Source organism: Pelodiscus sinensis, chromosome 14, assembly GCF_052426305.1.
Source record: "Pelodiscus sinensis isolate ZL-2025 chromosome 14, ASM5242630v1, whole genome shotgun sequence".
Classification (NCBI taxonomy): Eukaryota; Metazoa; Chordata; order Testudines; family Trionychidae; genus Pelodiscus; species Pelodiscus sinensis.
The window spans coordinates 38,183,786-38,206,826 of NC_143065.1; the positions used below are offsets into that span (position 1 = coordinate 38,183,786).

The 23,041-nt window shown below is 39.4% G+C and overlaps 1 protein-coding gene across 7 annotated transcripts in view; it reads left to right on the plus strand.

Annotated features, from left to right (window-relative positions):
* The window catches only part of MEF2A (myocyte enhancer factor 2A), a 181,004-nt gene that overhangs the window by 36,947 nt on the left and 121,016 nt on the right, over positions 1 to 23,041 (plus strand). For 6 of the 7 annotated variants that reach the window (XM_075896956.2, XM_075896957.2, XM_075896959.2 and 3 more), the window contains exon 2: positions 13,587 to 13,792. The exons of the other annotated variant lie outside the window; for it this stretch is intronic. In XM_075896956.2, the coding sequence (XP_075753071.1) occupies positions 13,739 to 13,792 (54 nt within the window). In that variant the 5' untranslated portion in view covers positions 13,587 to 13,738. The remainder of the gene's footprint in view (positions 1 to 13,586; positions 13,793 to 23,041) is intronic. 7 annotated transcript variants of the gene reach the window in all.

Below are 23,041 nucleotides of genomic sequence, written 5' to 3' on the forward strand. Positions count from 1 at the left end.
AGATTATTTTAAGTATTAGCAATCTTCAACTGCATTTTTATTTAGAAACACTATTTAATGTTGTTTTTTAATTAAGAAATTTATCTTGCAATACAACAGAAGTTTAGATTTTTTTTGAACTTTTTTGTATGGAAGTAACTCCCTAAACTCATCAACTTGGTCCTAATTTTTGCCATACAAAGTCCCTCTGAAAACTCACTCCTATATTGTTGTGTGTGTGTGTGTGTGTGTGTGTGTGTGTCTCTCTCTCTCTCTCTCTCTCTCTCTCTCTCTCTCTCTCTCTCTCTCTAATATATACACACACATACACATTCACACACTCTAGGCAGGACCAATCCCAACTAAATCAACCCAGCCTGGGCTTTGTCAAGCTGAGACTTTAAACACCTCTAGGGATGGAGACTCCACTACTTCCCTAGGTAACCCATTCCAGTACTTCCCCACTCTCCTAGTGAAATAGTTTTTCCTAATACCTAACCTGGACCTCACCCACCACAACTTGAGACCATTGCTCCTTGTTCTGCTGTCTGTCACTACTGAGAACAGCCTCTTTCCATCATCCTCTTTCGAACCTCCCTTCAGGAAGTTGAAGGCTGCTATCAAATCCCCCCACACTCTTTGCTTCTGCAGACTAAACAGACCCAACTCCCTCAGCCTCTCCTCGTAGATTATATGCACCAGCCCCCTAATCATTTTGGTTGCCCTCTGCTGGACCCTCTCCAATGCATCCACATCCTTTTTTGTAGTGGGGGAGGGGGCCCAGAACTGAACACAATACTCCAGATGTGGCCTCACTAGAGGCGAATAAAGGGGAATTATCACATCTCTGGATCTGCTGGCAGTGCTCCTCCTAATGCAACCTAATATGCCATTAGCCTTCTTGGTTACAAGGGCACACTGTTGACTCATATACAGCTTCTCATCCACTGTAATCCCCAGGTCCTTTTCTGCAGCGCTACTACTTAGCTGGTTGGTCCCCAGCCTGTAACAACGCTTGCGTTTCTTCCATCCCAAGTGCAGGATTCTGTACTTGTCCTTGTTGAACCTCATCAGATTTCTTGTGGCCCAGTCCTCCAATATGTCTAAGTCACTCTGGACCCTATCTCTGCCCTCAAGCGTATCTACCTCTCTCCCTAGCTTAGTGTCATCTGCAAACTTGCTGAGGGTGCAATCCACCCCCGCATCCAGGTCATTAATAAAGATACTGAACAAAACCGGTCCTAGAACAGAACCTTGGGGCACTCTGCTAGAAACCGACTGCCATCCTGACACCGAGCCCTTGATCACTACACGCTGGGCCCGGCCTTCTAGCCAGCTTTCTATCCATCTTACCATCCATTTATCCAATCCACATTCCCTTAACTTGCTGGCAAGAATATTGTGGGAGACCGTATCAAAAGCCTTGCTAAAGTCAAGGTATATCACATCCACTGACTTTCCTATGTCCACAGAGCCAGTTACCTCTTCATAGAAGCTAATCAGATTGGTCAGGCACGACTTGCCCTTTGTGAATCCATGCTGACTATTCCTGATCACTTTCCCCTCTTCCCAGTGCCTGAAAATGGATTCCTTAAGGATCCCTTCCATGATTTTTTTTTCCAGGAACTGAGGTAAGACTGACTGGCCTATAGTTCCCTGGATCGTCCTTCTTCCCTTTTTTGAAGATGGGCACTACATATGTCCACAACTTTTCAAAGATAATGGCCAAAGGTTCCTCAATGACATTTGCCAACTCCCTCAGTACCCTCGGATGCATTAAGTCCGTGGATTTGTGTATGTTTAGCTTTTCTAGATAGTTCCTCACCTGTTCTTTACCCACCAAAGGCTGTCCATCTTCATCCCATCTTGTGTCACTTAGCGCATTAGTCTGGGAGCCGACCTTGTCCGTGAATACAGAGGCAAAGAAGCATTGAGTGAGTACTTCAGCTTTCCCCACATCCTGTGTCACTAGGTTACTGCCTTCATCCAGTAGGGGCCCCACACCCTCTCTGATCACCTTCTTCTTGTTAACATGCCTATAGAAACCTTTCTTGTCGTTCTTCACATCCTTTGCCAGTTGCAGTTCTGATTGCACTTTCGCCTGCTTGATAACCCTCTGGCATTCTCGAGCTATACATTTATACCCCTCCCTGGTCATTTGTCCAAAGTTTCCACTTTTAGTAAGCTTCCTTTTTGTGCTTAAGTTCACCAAGCATTTCCCCTGTAAGCCGATCTGGTCTCCTACCGTGTTTGCCTCTCTTGCTACACATCGGATTGGTTTCTTTCTGTGCCTTCAATATTGTCCCTAGTTTTTCCACATCTAGCTGGCTTGTCTCTCTGGATGTATGAGTGTAAGGTACTCTGAGCAGACAGATGTGCATGAGTTTATGCATAGTAGATACAAAACAATACCAATGTATAAACAACAGAATGGTGTGCATTTTACTTACCAAATGACTAAAATATAAAAGAAGAGAAAAAAAATTGGAATTAGATCTCCATTCCTTTAGTCACATTTTTGTCTGTTTTCTGTTTAATCTAGATTCTTCAATGTAGTGACATTTTTTATTTTTCCATTCATTATTTTGAGGTTTGAGCTCAAGCATGAGCATCTAGAGTTTAAAACAAGAGATTGAGTTTTGTGCAGTGGTTAACGTAGCCACAGAAGAAAAATCTTACCGCTAATCTTTTGTTAGGAACCTGTAGGCGTCTTCATGGTTTGCTAAATGTCTCACTGTGGTGTGAAAACTGTTTCAGCATTATGATGTTGGTTTATAAAATTGTCACATCTAAATAGTATGTAAAGTATCATTTAACCAGACTCTAAATAAATAATCAATCCATGTTTGGATAACTGTGATAGGTGGTTTATGGATTGGCTTGTTTGCTCCCCAAATCTATAGTGAAATCCACTCTGAATTTTTATGAAATGATCAAAGTGTATTAGCCTTGGTAAACTGCAATATGCAATCTCAACAATATGCACAATTGACACAATACAGGCTAGTTGGTTTTACCTCTGATATTTGAACTTCTGGTTAATTGCTGGCAATAAGTCATCTGACAAATTTCAAGCCTTCACTGGTTGTTATGAAGTTCTGCAGTTCCATACCAGAAAACATTAGCTGACTGAGGTGCTAAGCTAATACAATTTTCTGTGCTTTTGTTTTAATCTGTTAATTTTCATTAAAAATCTATCCTTGTTCATCTTTTTACACCACTACAGTTTCCTTGTAACCTGAACAAAATCAGCAGATGTAATTACCCATGCTTGAATGGCTATCTTTCATCTATATATCTGTCTTTAGCTCAGACCTCCATAGTTTCTATTCCCATCTTAATACAGTTGGCCAGTCATTTGAGAATGTCTGACACATTGTGTGCTTGTTGTAATTGGAATATTGTTTATGTAGTACTTACTAGGATGAAACTGAAGCAAGATCCATGAAACTGAAAACAACAACATTTTAAAAGAGATTTGATCTTTTCCATAAGCTTTAATCCTTATGCCAAAAATGTTGTTTATTCTTCTAGTAACGTTCATTATTAACCTGTTAGATGTTAAGCGTAGTTGTATTCCACTGTGTGCTTTTTAGTGATACTACTTGTAGCGGTTGTTTAGTTTTCAGTTTTTCCTATACAAATATATTTCAGAGACACAGTAATGCTGCACCATTATCTACAATGTTGACTTTACCAATTTCTTTGTCACCCACATTTCTACAAATAAAATCACCTTCTAGTTTTTTTAATCTTTGAGACCACTCTCATTACTGAGATTTTTTTGCTGAGATGTTGAGCAACTGCAGCAGCGCTGACACACACATTCTTCACTGTAGGTTTTCGGTGTTTTTGAAAATCATCTATAGAAAGCTCTCTTGAAACATTCAAGTTAATAGTCTACAGATGGCACTTTGGCACCAAACTACATTAATTCATTATAATATAACAGCCTTCTTGAGACACCTTTTGGCTATGCTAAAAACAACTACATTCTCTCAGGGATTATGTTCTAACAAGGTAGCATGTGTATTTTACCTCTGTTAATATAGAAACTTAACCTAAATGAACTTTGCTTAGCATTTGCAGTGTACCGTATTTTCTGGCGTATAAGACGACTTTTTATACTAAAAAACATCCCCCAAAAATCGGGGGTCGTCTTATACGCCGGGTATAAACATACTGTAGCTTCAGCTACATACAGAACGTCCCTGTGCTGATACTATATGTACCACGCTGAGCCAATCACGGCAAGCGGTGTCATCTATTAATGCATACAAAGCCTGCTCGGATTGACTGAGTCAGAGAGGCGGGCTATTACAACCTTTGCCAATCCGAGCAGGCTTTGTATGCATTAATAGAATACACCGCTTGCCGGGATTGGCTCAGCGCGGTACATACAGTATCAGCACAGGGATGTTCTGTATGTAGCCGAAGCTACAGTACTGTATTAGGGCACATCCAGCAGGCTGGTGTTATTAAATGGTGTTGCCTCGGAAGGGGGGGTAGTCTTATACGGCGAGTATAGGCCAAAACCTATGTTTTAACTGGAAAATTAGGGGCTCGTCTTATACGCCCAGTCGACTTATTCGCCGGAAAATATGGTAGTTATAATTTAGTCTTCTGCTCTGTTTAAGTATTACTGTGCTGGGGAAGAAGGGAGGAGAAAATAACTTTATCCTTCTAATTATACATATTTTTTGACTACTGAGGTATTGCACATCAGCATCTGAAATTATAACAGCAAGCACATATAGGATTGGTTGCTTTTTGTGAACCTTTAATACTAGCCTGCAGCCATTCCAAATCCTCTTTCTTCATTCTCCCATTTCTCTCTTTTCCCCTGGAAATATTACATAAAAACCAATTGTCAGTGGAATATTCAGGCTAAGAATCGAATCCAGAAAACTGGGGAATTGCATTGTTAAAATTTTTATAGGAAGCTTAATTTTGCTTCTGGTGCATATTTATTGCAAGAAGTTTTTTGTTCATTGATCACACAACTCTGGAAACAAGTTGCTATCTTGCAAAAAAAAAAAAAAAAAAGGGTTTGGATCTTTTCTTATGTGAAATGTATATCCAGCTAAACATAGTGTTATATATTGGGCTATTGAAATAAGCCATGGATAAATCATATGTGAAAGGGGGCAGAGCTAGTTGCTGTGTAAGCTCTTAATATTGAGTGTCCCATTTGAGGCGTGATTAAAGATCCTCAGCTGGTGGTATTTGTTGCAGTTTCATTTCTGTCTGAGAGCTATTCTGATTACATCACTTGGGAATCTCACCAAAAATGGGTGTTGTACAATGAAATTACAATGCCTTTTTGACCTGTATATAGTCTGATACTGAGTAGTAGTCCCTTTGCACATGCAAGTTTTTATGCCAAAGATGAGAGTCAGAAAGTAGAAAAATATGCTTCATAAACATAAGAAGTTGAGATGGAAAAATGCTGAGAGACAGATCAGCAGTAATTAAAGCAAGTGCTTCACTGACGTGTATTGTATTGAAATATGAAGACAACTGAGAGAGGAGAATTTCCAGTGGTCCATTTGCTTAGTGATGTTTTAACCAGATAACGCTGAAGATGTTTTATTATGCCATCAGACCATAGCGTCTCAATGAGCCTGAAAATATTGGTTTTGCTGCATATTTAAAGTTTTTTTTCCCCAAAAGGGAAAATACTTTGACAGTTTCAAAATAATATTTATTTGAAAATAGTCCCCTTTTAGAGGTTTGCTAGGCATATCCTTACCCTTTTAAAAAATAGGAAAATATAGTCCGTGAACTTTTGATTGATCAGCTAGAATGCTAAGAGCTATAATTTTTTCTTTGGTTCACTGCCAGTTCTCTTAAGTGCATGGAGATTTATTTTTGAGATGGAATGATCAAAGCCTCTGGAAATGTTTTATATAACGCTCCCTCCCCCTCCGAGATGAGCAGCATAGCTCTAATTATTTCCACTGACATGAGAATAGGCAGTTCACACCAGCCTTGGAATAGTTCTGTTCCATTTTGTGAAATTGTTCTCTTGTGGCAGATCTGGTGTCTTTTTGTTGTAAACGAAGTGGAGCATAATTGGAGCAACTCATGTAAGCATGTTCACACTGTCCGTTACAGCTCCTTTTGTGAGGGTTCCCTGCGCTGTTATATAGAAGAGGGTTGGTGACAGGACATGCAAATCTTGGACCATTCTCAACCACATAGTGGTAGAGCAAATGATGATGGAGAGGCTACTTGATCTGTTTGAACCCATAGTGTCTCTGCTGATGTGCAGAGGTGTAAAGGAAGGACTTCTTGCTCCCAGACTCCAAGGAGTGTGGAGTTGTGCTTTGGCCCACAGTTTAGGCCCTAAGCAACAAATCTCTCTAGAGGTGTTGAAGCTGTCTATAAGCTGAAGTTGACAACATTGCCTTGGGGCACATTCAGAACTTGTTTATGTAACTACAAGAGTTTTATAAGAGTTACAAGGCATAAAAGTTATTGAATTACTGCTTAAATTATGCAGATTAAGTGCTCTCTATTCCACCCTCCTTCTGGATGGGATGTTTACAGCTCACCTTTAGTACAAGAATTTCTCAAGGGTTGCTATCGAATAAATGTCTGGTATTGCTGATGTATATAAGGCTTTGTGTTCTAGAATTGGATCCTGACAGTTCAACAGTACCCTGAATCTAAGGGGTTTTAAATCCTTTTGCAAGAGGCATTTGTTTTTCCTCTTAATTTGGTGTCTGAACCTATCCTGTGGTCTTGGGGTTTGGATGGATTTGATTTCTCCCCCTCCCCCCCCGCCTCCGTCCCCAGCTATTGGAAGGTGGTTCGCTAAAATTTCTGTAATGTGCCCACACTAATTATGGGCACAACAAACAGTTATGGGGATAAAAAAAATTGGGGGAGCATTTGTACTGTAGCTTAATCTGTTTTGCATTTATTAAATGTGACCACAGAAAGCAAAAATCTTCAGTCTAGGTTGCAAAGTTTCAATGTATGTTTTTCATGATTATTTTGCTTCTTCAGCAAAAGCACACATGGTTTTGTCACAAACTTAAGTATAAATGCATGTGTCTCTCCCAAATTTTAACCCAAGCCATATCTCTTAAGTGTCCATTGTTTCTAAGCTTATTGAGTTCTGAATAAAAACTTAAAAAACAACCAATAGTCTAGTAGCACCTTAAAGATTAACAAAACACGTAGATGGTACCATGAGCTTTCGTGGGCGTAACCCACTTCTTCAGATGACAGGAGTATTAGAAGTCTGGATCCAAGAATAAATAAGGTGAGGGAAGGCAGGGTGGGGGAGAGAGAGGACAGGGAAAGGAGTTTTAAAAAAAAAAAGAGAGAGTGAGTAGATGGTTCAAATAGTTACAACAGGCTGATAAGGACAATTAGCACCTTGATTGTTTGGTGGTAGGTTAACTCATAGGATGTGGAAGGTAGTATGCGAGCCAGCTGATGTTCTTGTTCATACCATTTTCATAGGAATGAAACTTGTAAATGAAGTTAAGTTCCAATCCTTCTCTGTGTATTTGGCTTGTGGAATCGGCCTGAAACAAAATGGAGATCCATTAACGAGTGGAGATAGATTAATGAGTGTCCAGGTAGATTAAAGTATTCTCTAACAGGTTTTTGTGTATTGCCTTTTCAGATATCTGATTTGTGTCCATTGATTCTTTCCCATAGGGTACGTCTAGACTACATACCTCTGGCGACAGAGGCATGTAGATTAGACTACCCGGCATAGGAAAATGAAGCGGCGATTTAAATAATTGCCGCTTAATTTAAATTTAAATCGCTGCAGCGCTGAGCCGATGAGCTGTTTGACGGCTCAGCGCAGTAGTCTGGACGCTCCGCGGTCAACATCAAAGGCATTTGTCGACCTCCCAGGTATGCCTCCTGGTACGAGGAGTTTCATTTTCCTATGCCGGGTAGTCTAATCTACATGCCTCTGTCGCCAGAGGCATGTAGTCTAGATGTACCCATAGAGACTGTCCAGTATGGCCAATATACATGGCAGTGGGGCATTGTTGGCTGATGAAATCGCTAGTATGGGCAGAGTTGCCATTGGGGCTGATTGCAGGGGTGGGTTCCTGGATGATTATGATGGAGGTGAGTTGTGGAAAGAATTTCTTTGAGGTTGTGGGGTTGTCTGTGAGGACTGGCCTTTTTCCCCCAAGTCCTCTGGGAGTGAGGCGTCATTTTCCAGGATAGGTTGTAGATTGTTGATAATGCGTTGGAGGGAGGGGTTTAAGTTGTGGATTGTAGGTGATGACAAGTGGAATTCTGTTGTTTTCTCTTTTCGGCCTGTCTTGAAGTAGTTCATGTCTGAATACTTTTTTGGCTCTATCGATTTGTTTTTTCACTTCTCTGGGTGGGTATTTCAGTTTTTTGAATTCTCTGTATAAAGTTTTGAGTGTTATTTAACAGGTTGCTTCACCATATCCCTTTTTTCAGGAAACTAATCTTTTCTTTAGGTGCTGGTTCTTCTGATTGGAAGAAACTGTACTTTTTCAGGGCAATAATTATATAATCTCAGGTGATGGTGCTCTTCATGTGACTGATTCTTATTTAGCCAAAGTGTAATTTCTTGAATTCAAACTTTATTTCTACAAAACATTTATGATCCAAAAAAACATAGTACAGGTAAAAAAGTAAGTTAGTTTCTCATAAGAACACTGCCAGTTGGTGAACACAGGCCTGGAACCCCTGTTGCTAGTGCCAGGTCCTCTGGTAGTCCCCAGGGACATCCAGAGGCTTTGGGCCTCTTGTCACTCCTGCCCACAGCACTGGATAGCATGTTCCCATTCATGGTCTCCCACACCTCTCCCTTTCTTGCATCCATGACTATTAAGTTCCTGAAAAGCCTTTAAAGACTCTTTCTACCAGTCCAGGACCCAGTTCCCCACTGAGACCTCAATCTTGTCCACTCCAAAGGGCCCACTTTTTGAGCCTATGGCTTCTTCGTTGTCTTTCTCACTTGTAGAAGGTAGAATTATTTGTAGTGATTAACTTGTCGAGATGTCTCTGAAATTAAAGACTTCATTGGGTAGCCCTCATACACAATATTCTACAAGGACAAAGTTTGACTGCGGCCCCTTCCAACCTTTCTGCAAAGGTGATATTGCATTTCCATGTCAACCATAATATCTTTCTCTGGTGTTCTGTCCAAAGCCTCTCAGCGCTAATGGGTAGAAGAGATTGGGCATACTAGATCTCCGGCATGCTCTGGTGTTCTGCCTGGAAAGCACCAACTCCATCTGCACTTACACATAGCTCTTTATCATGACAGCTGACAGGATGAAGAGCTTGCTGGTCCTGTCAGAGGATTACAGATTGGATCACCACCTGCATCCTTATTTATTAGAAGTTGGTGCGGGCTTTGCACTGATTTGTGAAGTGTCCTCCTGCAGAGGCTCAAGTGTCTTTGGGTGCCTTCCTGCAGCGTATCCCTATCCAGGACATCTGCAGGGCTGCAGTGTGGTCTTTGGTACACATGTTCACGATGCATTATGCTGTCATCCAGCAAGCCAGAGGTGACACTTGATCTGGCAGAACTGTGCTGCAGTCAACACATTCCATGAACTCCTACCTGCCTCTGATGGTACTTGTTGGGAGTCCTCTACAATGGAGTGAACATGAGAAAGTATTTGAAGACAAGATGGTTACCTATGTAACTCTTGTTCTTTAAGTTGTGTTGCTCATATACATTTCATGATCTACCCTCCTTCCCCTCTCAGAGTCCTGGCAATAAACAACTGAGGGAGGGGCAGCTGGCTGTTCCTCTCATACCAGCACATACCTGCATCACTCCAGAGGGCCTCAGAGCTGATCCTCTATTGATATCACTGAAGGAAAAACTTCTGGTATCAGGGTACGTGGCAAGCACATACACCTACAATAGAGTGGACATGAGCAACACATCTCAAAGAACTACAGGAACAAAAGGTAACAGTCTTATCTGGAATCATAATGGTAAAGTACAGGTTCAGAGAAAACAGAAAGGAATATATAAAAGGAAACTAAGGACAATTATGAAATAAGTTGTGTTAAACTTATCTAGTTTTGACCTCGGTCTTTATAGCTTTGTTTAAACAGGCAGCAATATGGGCACCAGTGTAGTTTGTTTTTTGCTGAATCCTTAAAATCATCTTTCTAACTAGTGCAGATTTCATTAGTTAGTTTTAGTGTTACATCCCTCCAACATTTAGAAAACAATTGCAAATTTAGTGGCTTATATGAATCACAGTTAATGAGAACATGTGACCGATAGATTTTTTTTTTTGTCTGTGACATGCTGTATTTTGAGATTGCTTAGCCAGTGATTGTGTTGGTTATCAGCGTTTTTAGTATACATTGTTTTAAAGTGTTAAATTAAAACAAAAGTAGAAAACCGGGAGACTTAAAATTTAAGGTTCAGTTTCATATGAGATAATACTCAAAACTATTCCAGTTTTAACTTTGCTTCTTTGGAGTTGCAGATGTCGTATTCTCTGGTTGAAGCAGAAAATACTGCAGTTCTTCTGTGCTTACACTGACTGATAATTTTATTTCATTGAATGTTTGATGCTTGTGTCAGTGTGAGCTTTCATTTCTGTTGCCTTTCTACAGAGATGGGATAATAGTGGTTGCTAGAGTGTATTCCATGACTTGAAGAAATGCAACTTTGAAATTTGTGGGTCTTTAATTTCATTTTTTACTCATTGAAATATGAGGTGTGCTCTGATCATTGATATGTTTGCTAACTTCAGGGTTATTATTTGGCCCAAATTTTTTCTTCATGATATGGGAGGAAGAGCCCCAAAGTGATGTAATGGTCACGAAACATCGGGAGTTGTGTTTAGCAGCAGTTCTTTGGAAGAGAATGTTGTTTTTCTTAAAGTGCAGTGTCTATAAAGAGTAGCATAGAATACGTGACAGTTATGTCAATTTATATATACAGCCTCTCCCTGAGTTACGGACCAAACACTTGGCCGTCACTCGATTTGTTCGTAACTCGGACCCCATTGAGTTACATAGTGACCGCACTGTTCGTAAGCGCGGGTTGTGTTTGTAATTCAGGGACCACCTTTACGACCGCTCCATGGGAGCTTTGGTCATAAATGCGAGCGGTCGTAACTTGACCGTTCGCAACTCAGGGATCGGCTGTATTCCTCAGCTTGTTTTGAAATAAAATTAACTCATAGCAGACACCATTTGCAGATGTAGTATTCTCTGGTTGAAGCAGAAAATACTGCAGTTCTTCTGTGCTTACACTGACTGATAATTTTCATTCTATTTAATCCTCTCAAACAGTGGGCCTAACAGTCTTTGTGCCTTTTTGTGTTAATTATAAATTGCTTTCTATATCTCTTGGGTATTCAGTGATAGTCTAACAGGAGAGATTTGGTTGATGTCAGATGAATATAAAATGACATCTCCTGCTCTTGTGATATTTCCCCATTTCCTTTTTAAGCAGCATCAGCATGAGAGTGTCATGGCTCTACACTCAGTATAGGGTGAATACATTGTGAAGTGCAGTCTCTGACTAATCGCCTCTTTCTGTCTCTACTTATTAACTGAGAGATGGTTTGTGACATGGTTGCATCATTTTCTACACATGGCTAAAAAGATTCATGATAGTCATCTTAAAATATGCGGGAGTCATAGTCAAAAGATGTTTTGGATTGAAAAGTTTTGAGAAGGTTACAAATACAATACAGTGATTATTTTGACCCCTTTCTTTGTCATGCATATCGACTAATATGTCTTCAAAATATGAGTAGTGTCTGTACATTTTTTTTTAATTACACCAATTGGGTATTGGAGACAAGGTAGGTGAGGTACTGTTTAATTGGACCAGCTTGTTCCTTTCACCAAGAGCAGTTAGTGGCTGAGGTAATTTTTTTGTATCGGACTATATCTCTGATATCTTGGGGCCAACACAGATGCAAAAAGACTGCAAACAAGAAGTTGGGTAATACATTATAATATACAGTTAATATCCGAGACTTTCAGTGTATTTCTACTGCCCTCCTATTACTTATACAGTAGTATCCTACAGTTCAGTTAATAACAGTAGAGTTGAGAGAGAAGCATCTTCCAAAATGTACAATAATAATGCATAGTTTTCCAAGGCTGAGGTAATTTTTAGTAGTCATATTTTGGCCCTTAAAAATAATAGTACAATATTTGTGTCTGACTTTGTTGCCCTTTCAGTTAGTGCACATCTTCTGCAAGTCTTTCTAAATATGAGGATTTGTTGTTGGTATTTGGCTTGTTAGTAGATGTGTGAAAATTTGCAAGTTACTGTAGTGAACATAACCTTGAGATTTTCTCACCTATTCATCAGCAACTCCATACTTGTGAAATAATCCTTTGGAGGAAAAGAAATTGTAGTGGTGGGTGAAGATACTAAAAACATGATTTATTTTTATATGGTACTCAAAAGCGTGATAGAGTTTCAAAGGCATACAGTAGTCCCTGTGCAGAAAATTTTCAATCTAAATAAAAATAAATACAAGTTGCCAGAAGGTTGCATTACAGGGATTTGCATTCTCCCCCCGCTCATTTTTTCTTACGTTGCTTTTTGATATTTGCCTTTGTCCTTACTAGTTTAATATAAAATTAGTCTTATTATTTCAATTTTTGTTTTAAAACTTTTTTGTCATTTTGTGGGTTTATTACTGTATTTTTTTATTGTTTTCTCTAGGGATCCTCATCCCTGTAGTATCTGAGTATTTTTAATACATTGCTCCAGTTCTTACAGTGTTTTAATTTTTCCTATAATTATTAACACATTGTTATAAAATGACTTCCACAGTAGAGTGTCTATTCTTAATCCTTGTGTGGCTGACAACTTTCCTGGCAAGTTGGATGTAGTTTCATTCCTATGTATTTTGATTCTATTGATTATATTAATTTAGGTTCAACTATAAACTTTTTGAGGCACAAGGTCTTTGTGTTCTATGTATGCTGAAGAACTCTAAACAACAAGGTTGCAAGAGGCATGCCTGTAATTTTGAAATGAACTGAAGCTAAACAAGTAACTTGAATTTTTGTTCACAACAAGCAGAGCTTGAATAATAATGGGAAATGTATTTTTCAGATTGATGGCTTGGACAGAAAATGAAACAATGCCAAACAACCTTAAAGAGTTGTCACGTCTATAGCAAAATATTTGAAAAAATTCTTTTAAAAAATAGGTTACACTTATCAAAATTCTAGATGATCATTCTCAGAAGTGACCAGTGAATTTTTTGGATGGCCCAATTTTTGAGTGCTCAACAGTAGACTTCTCGAAAGACTGATTTCTCCCACTTTCCACTGCGCCGAGGACAGAGAATCTTTTGAAAATTAGGCCTTTTAAAAAGATGTTTAAATGGAGCACCCAAAATCACTGATCACTTTTGATTCTTGGCCATAGGTTCTGGATAATAGCTCAATTGCTTAATTTAGTCATTGCTTGATTTTGCTTGGTATGATAATAATGGACAGGAGTTTGTTTAGAGAGAGATGAGTTTGTTCATTTTTACAAGAATCACTTCAAAGTGCAAACATAAATTTGGATGTGAAATTGTAACTTTGAAAATATTGGCACAAAATTATTTCAGCATTTCTTTTTTTTTTTTTTTTAGGTTTTTGTAACAAGAAACAGCAACCTTTTTGTCGAGTGGAAGACGAAACAGTGGAAAAGAACTATACCATGTGTTAGGATATTGAAGTGTGAGAATTCTTGGATTAGTGTGTTTTTGGATAGCAAACAGGGAAAGGCAAGGAGAGAGTGAAAATGGGGAGGAAGAAAATACAAATCACAAGAATAATGGATGAACGGAACAGACAGGTGAGAAACAAAGCTGACACATGAACAAATTCATGATAGATTGTTTTAAAAATGTGAATGGAAAATTTGTGCATGGATTTTTGCCTGAGTAGTATGTTTCTTGTGGACCCTGAGAGATCTTTCTGTATCTATGGATAGCACATGTTGGGCATTACCAGACTACAGATTTAATATTAGTATTTGAATATAGATAATTACAGTATTTGGCCAGAAATAGTTGTCAAATTGATTTACAATTCCTGTATAGCTAATAGCACTGATAAAATCGTAAACCGGGACTTATATACTGGTTGGAAGATGTTTGGAAATACCTGTTTTTCTTATTGCTACTGCTGTTTAGTTGAAAGAGTAATCCTTACAGTTAATTATCTTATAGCTGTAGTTGTTTGTATATTTTTGTTACACTAATTCAGAAAAGATGTGTTGAAACTATATACTACTGCCTGTAAGTAAAACAAATGTAGCCAATCATTATCTATGATTTTAGGTATATTGCTGATTCCTATTTATATGCATATGACTGCAAGTTGTGTCTTGGAAATAACTCCACAGGGGATAATTTATTCCCCTGACCCCAAAAAAAGGGGTGTGTGTGAAAAAGGCAGGACTACAGCTAAAAATGTTAAACTGAGTGCTTTTTTTCTGAGACTGTCATTGTGCAAATAGATGAGTTACTTCCACTGATTCTTTTACATAGTAAAAACATGGAAGCAGTTGCTGAAATGAAAAGGTGGAAAATAGACTGAAAAATTGAAATTCTTTTCCATGCACAGCCTGTGGAATTCATTTTCACAGCATGTCATTGAGGAAAAAATAGGATTTGAAAGGGGATTAGGTATTTGTATAAGTAACAGAAATATCCAGAATTATAATTTAAACAGTTTTGGGGCAAGGATATGCCTGCTGCACTTCTGTAACTTTTTTGGATACATATGCCACTAGCTAATGTTGGTAAAAGAATACTGTTAGGTGGATCATTGGTGTGAACCACTAAGGTAGGCTTATAGATTGGTGGTAGATTATGAGCCTGGGGAAAAGTGAGCAGATCTTTCTGGCAACCCCTGCAGCTTGCTTGTGTGGGAAACTTACACTGGTATAATATAAGTTGTGAATTTCAACTGCTGTAAATTCACACGTATAACTTACATGTGTGCATTTGTAGTTTGCTATGAAAGGGACTTTTCCCAGTTAATGCTGTCATTTCTTGGAGGTGCTTTAACCTAAACTAAAAAAGCCACATTTACTTTGGAAAGAGCTTGTCCCCTAGTGTTGATACCAATATAATGATAATTAGTTAACTATAACGATATGATTATGCTAATATAATGGGTCAAAAAATTCACATGTAGTTCAGCCTAAAGCTTCCTTGACTTACGTAAGACCTGGTTTCAACTGGAGTCTCCTCCTCATCTTGTTACGACCCTTGAGATCTTCAGTAAACTACAGTTTCATGAATACAGCATGATAAAACTGAAGCTGAAAATTCTGGATTATGCTGTCATTGGTACAACTTGTTACACAGCATATTCCAATTAAACACTTCAGTTTAGAATCTGTTTACCATGGCAGGCTACTGTATGTGGTACTTTGTCTAACCCAAGTGATGTTCTGTGTAATGGGAAGTGGTAAGTGAGTAGAGCACACACATTCATATTCACACTTGTAATCATTTTGATTTTGTTCATTTTTGTTAGAAATCCTAGAGGAGTTCTAAGTTAATTTGCATCTCGGTTCTTGCTATCAATTTGGTGAAAACCAACCTTGCTTCTTGTATAACTGTGAATAAGCCATACTCTGTCCCAGTGCTTTTCTAGATTCTTTACCTCAAAATCAATGCAATCTAAGATTTAGTGTTACATGAGAGAGACTAGCTGGTTCCTGCCACTTGATTGTTTGCCTTCATTGAGGCTAAATATAGATGGCTAAACTCTAACTCTTAGATTAATTTCTTGGCTGATCTGTTGGCTGGCCTCTTCAGTTGTCTCCAGTGCTGTTTGTTCTAGTGACTATGAAGAAGTCTTACTTAGGCTGTGGTGCAAGGCTGAACTCTGACTTGACTTTTCTCCTTGTTTCCACAGAAAATCAAAACTTCATATATATTGCTTGTTAGTTATTTTCCAAGTCCGTTGACAGTGCTAAACTCTTATAGTCAGATAACTTAGTTCACCCACATCATATTCCATCTCATACCGGTATGCCATATGAATATAATATTTTCATGAGGCATAGAATATATGATGTATATTAATTTGGTTTCTGAGTAAGCCATTGCTTTCACCTAAATGAAAGAATCTAAGACTCCTTTTTACTCTACTCTGAGAGCATAGTGCTATAGATCACTATCATGTTTGTGTTTTTTCTCTATCATAACTGATTAGTGAATCATTCATGAATATGCATATTAAATCCCAATGTGCTCGTTGAATGTTTTTTCATTTAGAACCATGAGTAGAGCATCATAATGTTTTACTTACATGGCCTGATTTTATAGCTACACGTGATAAAATCCTTTGTCTCTTCAGAAGTGTTTCTTTTATATCGGATTATAACTGAGCTCAAAACAATATATGAGCTATCTGTTAGTCTGGGAGATTATAATTAACATGAGATGCTCATTGTAGTAATTAAAAATTATTTTCTGCTTACATGAGCTATGGGGCATTCATGTTCATTAAGTTGAAGAGACTAAAGTGTGGTAGATTAGAGATCATAATTGAAAGTTACTTGTGTTATCAAAGCTCCTTGTCACTAATCAATACTGGAATCACTTGGAAGAACCTGTTAAGCTTCCTGTGTTAAGGTACGAACATTTTTTGTGGAATATTTATGGTTTGTAAACATCAGAAAAACAGATCACTCCTTTTAAAAGGACCCTTAAAGTAAGGAATTGGTGTTTTGTCATTTCAGGTATTATAAGTTGAATCTTCACCTATTATTTGCATTACATAGTGGCTAGAGTGCTGCATGTTGTATCAACATCTAGTAAAAGATATTCTTGACTTAGAAGAGTTGATCATTTAAACTGAAAGAAAACAAAGATGAAGTGATTTGCCCAAGATCATATGTGGGAATTTACCTTCTGAACCACATAGCCTCTCAAGACATCCCTAAACCCTATTGAACTTGCCTTCTCTTTGGCAAAAAAGTCACAAGCAGAAAGATAAAGACCTTCTATTTTTCTGGTAATCGTCTTTGCAGAGACAGAAGGGAGATACACTATTTTACAAATATCGTTTCTTCTAGTAACTGGGCTAGGAGCTGTAAATTCCATAGTTCTGAAAGGGTTTAGTTAAAAATAGCTGTTGTATTGGAAAACTGGGAGGTTGCAAAAGTAATACCTATATTTAAAATGTCTTTAGGGTTATCTGAAGAATTTGACCAGTAAGTCTTACATCTGTACTTGATACATGGATTAAAATTATTTAAATATTCAATAATAAAACAGTTGGACAATTATACTGTGATAAGAGTCCAACCAACATGTTTTTGTAAAGAAATTTCGTGTCTTACCTACTAGAACTCTTGAACAAGTAAATAAATTTCTGGGTAGAGGAAAATCAGCTGATATAATTTTATTAGATTTTTGGAAGTGAGGGAGCCTCTACTACAACATAGTTTCCAGTGCATTATGCTGCATTTTACCAAGTCTTTATCAGCTGAGTTAAAGGAACTCAGTTCAGTTCACCTGTTTTGAAAAGCTCATCCTTTTTGCTTGTGAAGAGAAAGGGCCTATCTGTATGGAAGTCCTTCCCTTCTTAGTCTTTTTCCATGTCACTTGTGAGAGTTTTAATGTATCATTCTTTACTCCAGTGGTGGGCAACCTGCAGCCCATCGGGGTTCTATGAGTGGCTTGAAAGACATTTTCTTTTCTTACTGATATTACTAAAGTGATATGTATGTCAACTGAGGTGCATGCTGATTGCACAGTGCACTCCCTCTTAATCTAATAAAAACATTGCTATGGTTCACAATCCATATACCCCACAAATTCTAGGTATACAAATACAGTGAATAAAACTACCCTGTCCCAGGAAACCATCTTGGTGATGACAATCTTGTAGCCCACTGAAATGAAGGAGGGTCACTCATGCAACCTACTCACTAGCTTAGGTTTCCCATCACTGCTCTACTCCCTCTCCTTTTCCTCCCCTATTCTAGGAATAGCATCATTCTGACTGCAAGTGGAAGTGCTGTAATACCAGCATGTTCTTTCAATATTTTTGCCCAGATCTGGAAGCATTAGAGCTCTGTGTAAAACCTGGTCTGATTTTTTCAGGGCAGTTTATTTTTTCTCCCCTTCCTTCTAAGACTAAAGAGATCCTGACTGGATAAGCAGGATTTCCTGGGACTGACAGTGGAACTGCCTAGTGGTTCAACAGGATAGCTTTTTTGGTGGTGATCAGTATGTTGTCTTTCTGTAGCTAGACAGAAATCTTGTAAAACAGATTGTAAAGCTACTTCGTCAAATTTGCCACACAGTATATCTTTTTGGATAAGTCTGATTTTACCCACTCGCTTGCTCACACTGAAGACCTTTCAAATAATGACCTGAACGAGTGTGATTGGGAAATATATATTCAGAGGGGGCAGATATTAAAAAAATATTTGATATGTAGAATTAATATCACCATGCATTATGTTGATCTTCAATGTAACTTTGTTTTCTTCCATCTAACAAATACATAAAACAAAAATCCTTTTACAGGTTGAACCTCTCTAGTTCGGCACCTGACCAGTGCCAAACCAGAGAACATTTGCACTGCTTACTGAGCTCTTACAAGACATTTAGGGTAAATTAGAGCGAAATAACAGCACAGAACCAGGACTGGTGGCTGTAAATGAACTTTATGGGACTGTGGAAAACTAACTAAAATCATGCTAGGTCATGGGTGGTGCCAGACCAGAGTGTGCTAGACTACAGAAGTTCAAATTGTAATAGATTTCTAACCTTGAGACACCAAAATAGCAAAAGAAAACTATCAGTCAAGGCTTCAACAGCATTCTTTAAAGACTCTTGATATAAAACATTGAAAAATATAGTATTTATTAGAAGGGTCTGCAGTTCTGAGTAACTTATCAGGTGCATAATACTGCATTCTTTAAAAATGGAAGTACAGGCAGTCCCCAACTTACGCGGATCTGATTTACATCGGATCCGCACTTATGAACGGGGCTTTCCTCGCCTTGGAGCTCATGGGCGGCGGGTCGCCGCCCGTGTCCTCCGGGGCGAGAAAAGCTTCTCCCGGTCTCCCTGGTCTGCTGGGGGGGTCCAGCAAAGCCGCTGGACCCCCCCAGCAGACCAGGGACACCCGAGCAAAGCCGCCGCCTGGGCAGCTTTGCTCGTTTGCCCGGGAGCAAAGCCGCCCAGGCAGCGGAACCCCCACCGCCTGGGCGGCTTTGCTCTGGTGTCCCTGGTCTGCTGGGGGGGGTCCAGCGGCTTTGCTGGGGGGGTCCCGGGCAAACGAGCAAAGCCGCCTAGGCAGCGGGACCCCCGCCACTTGGGCGACTTTGCTCCTGTCCCTCTGGTCTGCTGGGGGGGTCCAGCGGCTTTGCTGGACCCCCCCCAGCAGACCAGGGGGACAGGAGCAAAGCCACATGGGCGGCGGGGTCCCTCCGCCTGTGCGGCTTTGCACGGGTCTCCCTGGTCTGCTGGGGGGGGGGAGGGGGCGCAGCTAGTGCGCCCCCCTCCCCCTCCGCAGCAGACCAGGCTTTTGTTGCGGGACACCTCGGGTAGAGCAGCTGGGGTGCTGCCGGGTTGGTCCTGTGGGAACCTACCGGGCAGCGCCCCAGCTGTTCTGTCCCAGGCTCCAGATTCAGCAGCTGTTGAAACTGATCAGGCTGATTCCAGGAAGCTGGGGGCAGAGGAACTCTGCCTCCGGCTTCCTGTAGTCAGCCCCTGGTCAGTTTCAGTGGCAGCAACTGAATCTGGAGCCAGTTCCGACTTACATACAAATTCAACTTAAGAACAAACCTATAGTCCCTATCTTGTACGTAACCCGGGGACTGCCTGTATTTCTGTGTATCTTCAGACATTGGTAAATTAAATGTGTCTCCACTGTAACCTTGCCACAGTGAGGCTGAATCAGATTAGTGATACTCCTGGCTTCATGGGTCTTTAGAAATCCACAGAAATTATCCCAAATGTGTGAAGAACATGCAAGTGTTTTATATAGAAACAGAGACATATGCCAATATCTGCCCACTGAGATTCCAAAAGTTGTATATGTCTGACTAGCCATTTGCAAATACTTGTTGAAAGCAAGATTTGCATATGAACAAGGATATATTTCTAGAGTCCTACTAACAATATTTGTTTGAATATGAACTATAAATATTTAAGTTTGAATATGTAACATGTAACAATATTTAAGTTTGAATGCACTAATTTTATTCTGTTATTTTATGTTTATTTTTATACAATATTAACATGAGCACAGAGATCACATTTAAAACAATATCAACAAAATAGTAAAACAGCATGCCATTTAAATGTAAGTCACTTTAATATTCTGTGTTAAAAATAACTCTTTGTATAATCTTGAAATAGTAAAAATCTAGATCAGACTTACTCACTATTGTGTTAAAGTAATATTTTTATGAGCTCATCTGTGCCTTTATTGCCGTCATTATGACTTAGAAAAAGTGCAGGGCACACTGGATTTATTTTTAATTACTATTGTATGACACATTTTGATGAACTTGAACAGTTTAAAAATATCTTTTATCCAGCAGCATATGTGAAATTTCATCATGATGCAATTTGAAACGAAGGTGAGGCTGGAAAAATCAGGGTTTCTAATGGAAAAAACAATTCAGTCTAAACTTCTAGGAGTACCTACTTGATATCATTATAATTATTCTCCTAGTTGTAAACTGTGTTATCTGGATCACATGAAATTGGTGATCTAGAAAGAATTACTAGATGATGATGATGATGATGGGTGATCACTTGTTGCTGAGTATGATCATCTTCCATGGGAGTTGTGGTTCTTGAGGTGGCTGATAAGGCTGATCCTTGAACCACAAGTGCTATTACAGTGAGAACAGAAGTTGCCAGATACAGCAGGAAGCTATTGACCATGATTAGAGGCCAGTCTCCCTCCTGTACCTCTCCTCCTCCTCAGTTTGTCAGTGGGTGAATTCAAAATGCACAGAGTCAATGTGTAGGACTTCTCTCCATTTTGAGTGATACTGGGCGAGTGTCTCCCAAGTGTTAAGTTCAGTGTTGCACTTAAGTTATCCTTTAGAAAGTCCTTATAATGTTTCCATTATCCTTCCACGTTACAGTATCCGTTCAGCTGAGAAACAGGACCTCTTTTAAAAGGCGATGGTCTGGCATCCAAACCATGTGACTATCCAGCAAAGTTGCTGATGAATGATCATTGCTTTCATACTGATAGTCTTTATTTCTTTCAGAACACTAATGATAGTGCGCCTGTCTTCCCATTTGATCTTCAAGATCGTGCACCCCTCAAGTGATGTCTGTAGGTTGTGCAGGTTTCAGACCCATACAATAGTGTTGGGAGAATGACCGTTTTATAGACAAGAAGTTTGGTGTCTGCTTTTTTACTGCAAAGGGGTTTTGAAGATCACAACATTTTAACAAAGGCTGCACTGGCACAGCTCAGACAATGTTGGATTTCTGCATCAATATCTGCCTTGGACAAAAGTTAACTTCTAAGGTAGAGAAAATGATCGACATTCTCCAGTGCACCTCCATTGATTTTAATAGATGAGGCGTATGGTACCTCATGTGGAGAGAGCTGATGGAGCACTTTTGTCGTCTTGATGTTGAGGGTGAGACTAAGATATGCGTAAACATCAGCAAAAACACATTTAAGATAGTTTGAAGATCTTTATGAGAGTGGGTAAAAACTTCATTGTCATCAGCAGACTGAAGTTCCATGATAAATGTGGTGGAAATCTTACTCTTAGCTTTCAGCCTGTGAAGCCTAAACAGCTTTCCATCCATTCTGTAGATGATTTCAATGCTAGCTGGGAGCTTCCCAGCAATTACATAAAAAATGACAGTTATAAAGACTGCGGACATGATTGGGGTGATGATACAGCCCTGTTTGACTCCTGTTTGTACTTTGAAAGATTCACTCTGGGAGCCAGTGCTGCTCAGAACATGTTTTCTTGAAGCAACTTTAATACATTGATGTATTTATCAGGACATCCAATCTTCAAAAGTACAGTCCAAAGGGCATGGCAATTCACTGAGTCAAAGGCTTTGGATAGATCAATAAAAGCCATGTACAGTGGTCGGTTTTGCCCCCAACACTCTTCTTGCAGCTGCCACACAACAAAGATCATATCCACAGTTCCACAACATGGTCAGAAGCCACTCTGTGACTCTGGTAAATTTTCTTCTGACAGGCAGAAGTCAGGTTGCAAAGACCTGTGCCAGAACTTCTCCTGTAACAGCAAGGAGAGAGATATCATAATAGTTTCCACAAACCACTTTATCCCCTTTTTAAAAGAGGTTAGAAATCAAGGTGTCCCTCATTTCATTGGGTATTTCCTTTATCCAGATGTTAAGGATAAACAGGCTAAGCTGCCAAATTAACTCTGGTCCACCATCTTTAAAGATTTCAACAGGGATCTCATCTGGATCTGCTGCTTTGTGCTTTATCTGCTTGATGGCATTGTATACCTCATGCAAATTGGGAGGGTCTCCGAGCTCATCCCTAGAACCTTGTTGAGGGATTTGCTAAAGAACTTCATCTGAAAGCATGAGAGTTACGATGGAGAAAAGGTTCAAAATGTTATTTCCAGTGAAAACTAATGGCTTCATTATCCTTCAAAAGTGTGGTCCCATCCTTAGAATGAAGGGGATTCATATAATGACAATCTGGCCCATAAACAGCCTTAATGGCACTAAAGAAACCACGTGTATTAGGGGTGCCCACAAAATGTTGGCGTTCTTACGCTTTCCCAATCCACCAGTTGTTCTTGAGTTCTTTGGTTTTATGTTGGATTTCTGCCTTTGCCTTAGCTTGGGTTTCTGACTTTGCATTGCCATGTATATCATTCTACCAAGCACAAAATGCCATTCTCTTCTCCTTGATGAGTTGCTGGATTTCAACAACATTCTCAACAAACCAGTCCTGATGTTTCGTGGTTTGGTAGCCTATGGCTTCCTCACAGGTGTTGATGATTACTGTTTTCAGCTGGCAGGTAACTATCAGTCCAGCAGTCATTGGCACCTGTCCTTGCTCTTGTGAGATGTACATCACTGCTATCTCT